The sequence below is a fragment of the Symsagittifera roscoffensis genome, chromosome 5, assembly GCF_963678635.1.
Source record: "Symsagittifera roscoffensis chromosome 5, txSymRosc1.1, whole genome shotgun sequence".
NCBI lineage: Eukaryota > Metazoa > Xenacoelomorpha > Acoela > Convolutidae > Symsagittifera > Symsagittifera roscoffensis.
The window spans coordinates 49,430,606-49,439,960 of record NC_087066.1 but is presented as its reverse complement, the minus strand read 5'-3'; the positions used below and the strand labels follow the sequence as shown (position 1 = coordinate 49,439,960).

Below are 9,355 nucleotides of genomic sequence, written 5' to 3'. Positions count from 1 at the left end.
CATGTATATTTCACTTTGCGATATTAGCAATATTATTACAAATTTTGAGGAGGGAGCCCGCGCCGAGAAAAGCTTTTATTTGGTCATAACTTCCCAAATAATGCTTAAAGTTTTTTCTCAGTTTGTATTTTTTTCAAAAATTTGCCTGTAGAGCAGAAAAAGTAGTATTTGAAAGAAATAATCTTCTTTCCAAAATGGTCGACTTCAACTGTTTGTAGAAATCCACCCCCTCTCTCGGAAATCCCTAAAACCTCACCCGGTTGGATGTTCTCAAAGAAATTCACAACGTTTCCGAGGAAAAAATCGAAATGCTGCCTGATACATTTATCTTTTATAGCATGCTTTTGAGACGGCTAATAGTTATGGTTTTTCATCTTGTTATAGAAAAAGTACGCAGTCGAAACTGGTGCCGTCGTAGTTTACATATACTGCATCTGAATGAACATGATTGTATCTTTCTTTCACATGATTTTCAGACCATTAATATATGATTCATAAGTTTTTTATCTTTTCAACAAAACCATTGAATTTTTCATTTCTCTACCTGGGATTGATTAGTCATGACAAGTAGCAGTAGAATTCTGGTGCGCACGCTGTCACCAAAACTAACTTCCACAACTACGGCTCGATCCAGTTCTACTTGGGGGGACTTCATACAAGGTGAGCATGAGCAGGCTTCAAAATAACATGGCGAGAAAGTGAGAATTTTTATTATGATTTTCAAAGTCGTTCAATAATTTTTATGCGAATTAAAGTTAATGAAATTTTTATTTTGAATAAGCTTTTGTAAGCTTTATGTAAATTGCCTGAGTTTTATGCATAACTTCGTTCATTTTTCTGGCTGCGGCCTTGAAAGTGAAATGTTTCTAAGCCAGTTATCCAATAAGATTTGTTGTAAGCGTTAAGAAAAAACGTTTTAAAAGCTCACCCTGTAATTTTGTGAGTCGTCCTGTGACTGCTCTAATTTGTTACACAGGTGAGTTGGAGTCCATAAGAAGAGCTGGCACTTGGAAGACAGAGAGGGTCATTACGTCATCTCAGAGTGCCCTGGTTAGTGTGGACAACAGAGACCAGAAGGTGCTCAACTTCTGTGCCAACAACTACCTCGGCCTCTCAGATCATCCCGAGGTGGTTCAGGCGTCCGGTGAGTTGAGTTTTCAAAGGTCAAAACTATAGATTTAATATTTGCGCCCAGCGCCTAGCAGCGCTCAAAGAAGATCAGAAGCCGACCAAAATCACATTGACGAGCAGAAACTGGGGTCGATGAAGTGCTCGACTCAAGACGAAAAAAGGGGTTTTAAGAGGGCTTTTCATTCAAGCTCATCAGACAAGCGTCACAGCTAAACTGAATAATTGAATTAAAAATGCGCTCGCTGGTATCTTTAGTCATTTCTAACATTTTTTTCACTCTTCTCCCATCGCTCATGGCTTTTTTCTGGTTTTGAAGGCGAATTAAAATACCAGGATGAAACATATGTACCAATACAAAGCTAATTTTGAGCCCTCTGCGAAGTTTTCTATGAAAACTAATCTATGAGAACCTCAACTATTCCTATGAGCAAGAAAATGGTATGCAATCACTCACTTAATCTTGGCCATTAAGTAAATGCTCTGTTCGCAAGAACTTCAAAATGCACAAAAACACTGTTTGACTGTTAGCAAGAATGATTAGTGTGTCTATTGTGGTTTAGTGGACACCCTGTTAAGACGTGGCTCCGGCCTCAGTTCCGTTCGCTTCATCTGTGGCACCCAGGACATCCACAAACAGCTGGAGAGGACCATCGCCCAGTTCCACCACAGGGAAGACGCCATCATATATGCGTCATGCTTCGACGCCAACGCTGGTACGATTAACTCTCTCTTCAAACAATTGTGGGTGGTCTAAGTTGGTGCTCCAATCCTCTCGCTAACCAAAGGCTCTCCCCTCAAGTACGATTGCACATCAGTTTTGTCTCCACAATAGTTTTCCAACAATTTGGCTCCAATATATTAATTTTAAGCAGGGACTTTAATTTCCATTATAGTTTGACTTGTCAAAAACGGTCAAAACTATTCAGTCAAAATTTCAAAAACACCTAAAATTTAGGTTTTTGGCCTGTTTTTTTCTTCAAAAATGCGCTTGCGTCGCAAAAAACTCAGTCAAATTAATGCCTTTATAGCGCTTTGCGAGGGCTAAGAAAATCAATTTTGCCGACTACAAAAGGTCGATAAAATAATTGTTCTTTCTTTAAAATTTCTTAAAAAACAATCCGTCACACCTCGGAAAAATCTTAGATCTGCGTCTTATGAGAAGAATTACTCCAAAGATATTCTAATAAAGTCTCCTCAAGATCATTTCGAAGTGATGATGTCAAGGAATTCACTGGTTTTAAGTGAGGATTTATTCTCTCTATTTTTTGCTTACGTGATTTACTGAAAAAATAATGACAGTAGGATGAAATTGCAGCTGACAAACACTTTCAGTCTTGGAATGTAGCGAAACAATTTAGATTAAGCAGGGGTGATAACCTGTTTGCAGGTATCTTCGAGACCCTGCTAGGACCTGAAGATGCTGTGCTATCCGATGAGCTCAATCACGCTTCCATCATCGACGGAATCAGGTTTGTGTTGAGAACTCTAGAAAATGAGCAATTATTGAATCAAGGCAACTTAATTGTAAGAATTCAAAGCCGGAGAAGATTTTTTGAAGATTTTAATTACAATTCACTCAACCTTATTAGCTAGATAATTTTAAGTTCAAGCAAATATTTTATTCAAGTTCAATGCAATTATGACCAAGCAAATATTTTTTCATGTTCAAGAAATGAGCTCACAAATCAAACAGTCATAATTATAATAAATATAATGTGGTTCCTGCGAATCACAGGCTATCAGTAGGCCTTAACAGTCCTGTCGAGGATAGTCCATTTGTATTATCTCCCCACATTCCAGACTGTGTTATGTTGAGAGAAGCTCTTTTTTGTGATTCAAGACCGTTTTTTTTTGCGACTAGACTTTCACGTGGTACTACTATTGCAGTCAAAATTGGTCAGGTTGTGGTAGACCTGAAGCTAGAGGTCAAGTGAGAGCTCGTCCTCGCACAATATCATTGCCATGGCATGGGATTTAATACACGATCTGACAATTTTATAGTGAACGCCTTACCACTATGCTAAGTGCCTCAGTACTGTAACCATTGAGTGGTTCTTAACACTCACAAACGTCTCATAATCAATTTTTTCTTAACTAAGCATGTTAAGTGACATTTGAATTTCAGGCTCTGCAAAGCGCGAAAGTTTCGGTTCCAGCATCGAAACATGGCGGATCTAGAGGAGAAACTCACTGAAGCCTCGAGCCAACGAATCAAACTTATCGTGACCGACGGCGTTTTCAGCATGGACGGAAACATAGCCCCACTGGACAAAATTTGCGACTTAGCGGACAAACACGACGCCATTGTTTTAATTGACGAATGTCACGCGACCGGTTTCCTCGGGGAAACAGGAAGAGGCACAGAACAGTTTCTGGGAATGAGAAACCGAGTCCAAATAGTCAACTCCACTCTCGGAAAGGCGCTCGGGGGTGCGGCTGGGGGCTACACATGCGGACCCAAATTTTTAATAGACCTTTTGAGGCAGAGGTCAAGGCCATATCTGTTTTCGAACACGTTGCCGCCAGCGGTTGTCGGCAGCGCTTTGAAGTCATTCGAACTAATTGATCGAAGTCCCGGCATAATCGCAGACTTGCAGCGGAACACAAAAATGTTTCGGGAAAAGATGAAAGATGCCGGGTTCACAATTTTGGGCGACGAGCACCCCATTTGCCCAGTGTTTGTGGGCGACGCCAAATTAGCAAATGACATTGCCAGCGAACTGCTATCGAGAGACATATATGTGATTGGATTCAGCTATCCGGTTGTTCCGACGGGAAAGGCAAGAATCCGGGTGCAGATTTCTGGAGGCCACAGTGTGAAAGACATAGAGTTCGCGCTTGAGGCATTCAAAGATGCTGGAAAGAAGTTCAAGGTCATTTGAAGACTGGTGACATCTAACAATGATAATGATTCATTGAACATTAAAAAAGATAGACTTTATAAAATAAATTTTCTGAAAAACTGTGTAAAACTGGGCGACTGACAAGTGGTTCCCATAAAGAACCAAGGCAGCGTCAAAATATTTATCTTATTATGAAAGCTTTAATTCCAAAATGTTTCATTGAACATAGCAAGTGATAAGCATACGGATTTTTATTGTCATTTTACAAGTATGAGACACAGGTGCAGAAAAATCTTGTCAAGACAAGGTGAGGTAGCAGCATTTTGCCGAATTTTAGTGAGACGCAGTTGGTTGCCGAGGGGGGAGGGGGAAGGGTAAATTAACGACATCCATTTTTGGCTGACCAGCCTCAAAAAATTTCTAAAGGAACATTGGGTGCCAATATAATGTTTTTGAGGGGAGGGGGGAGGGGGGAGGGGGGGGGGGGGGGAGGAGGAGCGCGGCAAAAAAACTCGATTTTTTGTCACAATTTTCCAAAAAACTCCTAAAATGCCTTTTTGGTCTGTTTTTTGAAACAGTTGCTTGTGGCGGGGAAATATTTTGATTAAAAAGTGTCCTTACCGCATTTTCAGACAAGCTCGAAAAATCAAATTGGTCAATCTACTGAAACAAAGGTCAACAAAATTTTTAAAAACCGCTTAGCAGCTTGCGCACCCCTGTCACACAAAATATTGCAGTTTGTAACTGTCTCTAGATTTTGTTATTCATATCAAACCAATAGTGCAGTACTTTAGGGTTTTTTCTGCTTACAATCTTATATTTAATTGTATCTCGTTTTCTTAAAGGCTCCATGTTCAACAGTCGTCTTGAATTGCTATGGGAGTCAAGATTAACATTTCACCACTCGTGAAGTTTAGGAAATTGATTTGAGTCAGCAAATCAAAGTGTCAAGATGAACCGAGTTTGGAAAGGCCAAAGTCAAATGTCCAGACCAATGATCTTAAAATTTTGAGCGCAGGGCACGGCAGCGCAAGTCAAGGCAAGGACGGGCAGAGCACGGTAAGCAGAGCACAGTAAACATGGTAGGCAGGACGGGATAGGCATGACAGGGAACCAGGGGCAGAGCACAGTAAGCACGGTAGACAGGACAGAGCACCATTAGGACAGGGCAGGGCAGGGTAAGGTGAGGAAACAGAAAATAGGGCAAAGCATTGCAATGCAACGCAGAGAACCGCAAAAAAGGCAGCGCAAAGCAGTGGAAGGATGGGCAATGCAGAGCAGGCCCAGCAAGTAGGGGCATGGCAGGGTAGCGACAAGCAAGACAGAGCAGCACAAAACAAGGCGGTGCAGCGCAAGACAGAGCACGACAGCGCAAAGCAAAGCAGATCAAGGCAGCACAAGTTTTTGAAGTTTTGAGCTGAGGGCCGCGCAAAATTTTCAAATTTTGAGCAGAGGGCAGTGCAAGGCAAGGAAGGGCAGTTCAAGGCAACTAGGGGTAGGCAGGACAGGCCACCATTAGGTAAGGCAGGGCAGTGTAACGCAGGGCGGGGCAGCTAGAGGCTCGAGGCAGCGGAAAGCTATGCAGAGCAGCGCACGTAAGGAAAAAAACGCTAGATAGTGCATAGCTACGCAGACAAGGCAAGAGAAGGCAAAACAGGGTAGATAAGAGCAGCGGAAGCACGTGGAGCGCAGGGCATGGCATGGCAGCGTAAGGAGGATCAGTATAGCACGAGCAAAAATTGAGCGCAGGTCAGCGCAAGTTACTGTAGTTTCGAGCGCAGGGAAGCGATAGGCAACGAATGGCAGTTTCGTGAAAATAGGGGCAGGCAGGACAGGAGGGCACCAGTGTGTATGACTGCCAAAGAAGAGCAGCTCGAGGCTCAAGGCGACGAAGGGCATGTCGGCATAAGGCAGTGTAGCGCAAGGCGGAGCGGCTCAAGGCTGTGCAGGGTAGAGCACAGCAGGTAGGGCAGTGCAAGACAAGGCGGTGCAGTTCGTGGCAGCACAGCCTATGGCAAGGGAAGGCAAAACAGTATAAAACAGGGCAGCGGAAAGAAGTGCAGTACAGCAAATCAAGGCAGAGCGGCAAAAGTCAAGGCAAGTAAAGGTAGCATACCGCAGGGTTGCGCAAAAAATGGGACAGTGGAACGGAGGCAGTGTATGATAGGGCAGCCCAACAAAGGACTAGAAAGCGCAAAGCAAGGTAGCTTAGCTCAAAGAAAAGAAAAGCGAGGTAGCAGAAGAACGGGTAAAGCAGGGCAGGTCACGGAGGAGACTGGCACGGCAGCTTGAAGCAAAAACTTGCAGCGCAAAAAACTGCAGCAAAAATAAAAGCGAGGCAGCGCAAGGCATGTCAGCGCAACTCAAGACAATCGCAGGTAGGAGAGCGTACTGTAAGACAAAGCAATGCAGTGATGCGCAAGAGCAGCCCTCAGAATATTACAGTGTTTTCTAATAAAGCCCCTAAAAATTTTATACCATTGTTATTTCAAAAACATACTGTTAGACGATGTCAATTGACCTACTGGAAAATATTCATTTGCTCAGTAGCAGTGGGGCACGTTTCTTCTCTGTGGAAGCAGTTGAAGCAAAAGCAAGACAGAGCAGCAAACGGCAAGGCAAGTAAAGGTAGCATACCACAAGGTAGCGCAGAAAAGTGAGAGATTGGAACGGAGGCAGCGTATGGCAGGGCAGCGCAACAAAGGACAAGAAACAGCGAGGCAAGGAAATGTTGCTCAAATAAAAGTAAAGCGAGGCAGCAGCGAAAAAGGCAAGGCAGGGTAGATCAAGGAAGAGCATGGCACGCTAGCGCGAAGCAAAAAATTGCAGCGCGAAAATTCATGAAAAAGCAATGCAGGGCAGCGCAAAGTAGGTCAGCGGAACCCAAGACGATCCAAGGTAGGGCACGCAATGTAAAAAAAGCAAGGCAGTGAAGCACAAGAATTATCCACAGAATATTACATTTTTTCTAATGTAGCCCCAATAAAACTTTCATACCCTTGTTATTTCAAAATTATGCTGTTGGAAATTGTGCACTGACTTACTGAAATAGAATCATTTGTTCAGTGGCAGGTAAGGACGGGTCTCCTTTCTCAGACATGTGTTATCATGAGCCCACTCTATGACACTTCAGTTTATGCATCATATTCAGTTTTACTCTAAGTTATAGGAATAATTTATCAGAGCTATCTTTCCGTTCATCGCCCACATCGTAGTTTTAAACATTTCTTCCACATTGATTTCATCATCATGTTCAGTTTATACACTAAGACTTTGAAACAATTTATTGGAGCTAACTCTCCATTTATCGCTAACATCGTGTTGATATTTGTTTGGTTCACATTGATGTATTCATTTCAATGTATGCATCATGATCTGTTTTTACACTAAGATTGAAAAATAATTTATAGGAGCTAACTCTCCATTTATTGCTAACATCGTGTTGTTATTTGCTTGGTTCATATTGGTGTGTTCATTTATGTCTATCCATCAAATTCAATTTCTAATCTAAGTTTTTGCAATAACTTTTTTAAGGTAACTTTCGCTTTATCGCTTATATGGTGTTTTCATTTAATTGGTTGACATTGACTCGTTCATTTCAGACAATTCATCGTATTCAGTTTTAACTCTAAATTAATGAAATAATTCATTGGAGGTGACTTTCCAACCACCGCTAACATTATATTGTTATTCTTTTGGTCCACATTGATTTATTCATTTCAGTCTATCCACCATGTTCAATTTTTACATTAAGTTAATGGAATAACTTATTGGAGCTAATTTTTCATTTCTCGCTTTCAACGAGTTGTTGTCCGTTCCTTTCACTATGGTTTGATCTAATCAGTCTATCCAAGAGTTTCAGTTTTACTCCAACTTATTGGATTAGGTTATTGAAACTATCTCTCCAATTATCGCACAGTTCGTGTTGTCGTGTTTTTGCGCGTTTGGTCCAAATTGGGTTATTCATTTCACTCTATCCATTTCGACAAAATTTCAAAATTATTTGCTATAATTTATCGAAGGTAAATTTCTCTTTATCGCTTATATCGTGTTTTCATTCATTTAGTTCACATTGGTTTATTCGTTTCAGTCCATCCATCGTATTAAGTTCTTAGTGTAAATTTTAGGAAAAATTGATTGGAGTTGAAATTTCAGCCATCGCTTACATCGTATTGTTATGCGTTTGGTTCACGAAGGTTTATTCATTTCAATCTATCCATCATGATCAATTTTTACACTAAAATGTTGAAATAATTTATTGGAGGATTCATTTCAGTCAATCCATCATGTTCAACCCTTATTCAAATTTCACTTCAGTCTATCTAACATATTAAGTTATTGATATATTTTAATGGATGTAATTTTCCTTTTATCGCTTACATTGTGTAATGTCCGCTTGATTCACAATGGCTTGTTTAGTTAAGCCTGTCCATCATTTTCAGTTTGTACTCCAAGTTATTGGAAAAACTTATTGGGGCTAACTTTATGTTCATTGCTCACATCGTGCGGATAACCGTTTGTTCCACATTGGTTTATTCTTTCAGTCTATCTATCATAATCAGTTTTTCCAAAATTGTATTTGAATAAGTTATTGGAGCTATTTTTCCATTTACCGCCTACATCGTATTGTTATCAGCTTGAAACAGTGTAACGGAGGCAGTGTATGATAGGGCAGCCCAACAAAGGACTAGAAAGCGCAAAGCAAGGCATCTTAGCTCAAAGAAAAGAAAAGCGAGGTGGCAGAAGAAGGGGTAAAGCAGGGCAGGTCAAGGAGGAGACTGGCACGGCAGCTTGAAGCAAAAAATTGCAGCGCAAAAAACTGCAGCAAAAATAAAAGCGAGGCAGCGCAAGGCAAGACAATCGCAGGTAGGAGAGCGCACTGTAAGACAAAGCAATGCAGTGATGCGCAAGAGTAGCCCTCAGAATATTACAGTGTTTTCTAATAAAGCCCCCAAAATTTTTATACCATTGTTATTTCAAAAACATACTGTTAGACGATGTCAATTGACCTACTGGAAAATATTCATTTGCTCAGTAGCAGTGGGGCAAGCTTCTTCTCTCTCATACGTGTGTTTTCTAATAAAGCCCCCAAAAGTTTTATACCATTTTTATTTCAAAAACATAATGTTAGACAATGTCAATTGACCTACTGGAAAATATTCATTTGCTCAGTAGCAGTGGGGCACGTTTCTTCTCTCTCATACTTGTGTTATCATGAGCACACTCTATAACCCTACAAGGTTTGGAAAGAATTTGATAAATGGATGAACTTTTTTTCTGGAGGACCCTAAGGTTTTTCCAAACAAAGAAAATTGTTTCAACTCTTTTTTGGTTGAAACTTTGCCTGGAGATTTTTCACGTTTTGAGACATAAACCAAGCT

At 41.0% G+C, this 9,355-nt stretch overlaps 1 protein-coding gene across 1 annotated transcript; it reads left to right on the top strand.

Annotated features, from left to right (window-relative positions):
• Positions 1-406: 406 nt before the first annotated feature.
• LOC134845790 (2-amino-3-ketobutyrate coenzyme A ligase, mitochondrial-like) lies at positions 407-4,031 on the top strand. The gene is made up of 5 exons (XM_063862871.1): positions 407-660; positions 977-1,144; positions 1,692-1,844; positions 2,519-2,600; positions 3,257-4,031. The coding sequence occupies exons 1-5, from the start codon at positions 561-563 to the stop codon at positions 4,011-4,013; spliced, it is 1,260 nt and encodes a 419-aa protein (XP_063718941.1). The 5' UTR covers positions 407-560; the 3' UTR covers positions 4,014-4,031.
• The last annotated feature ends 5,324 nt before the right edge of the window (positions 4,032-9,355 follow it).

Excerpts from the sequence above, each read along its gene's own strand:
- LOC134845790 (XM_063862871.1), top strand. The coding sequence starts at position 561 with ATGACAAGTAGCAGTAGAATTCTGGTGCGCACGCTGTCACCAAAACTA. Across the intron at positions 661-976 it reads TTGGGGGGACTTCATACAAG|GTGAGTTGGAGTCCATAAGA; the intron begins GTGAGCATGAGC and ends TTTGTTACACAG. Across the intron at positions 1,845-2,518 it reads ATGCTTCGACGCCAACGCTG|GTATCTTCGAGACCCTGCTA; the intron begins GTACGATTAACT and ends ACCTGTTTGCAG.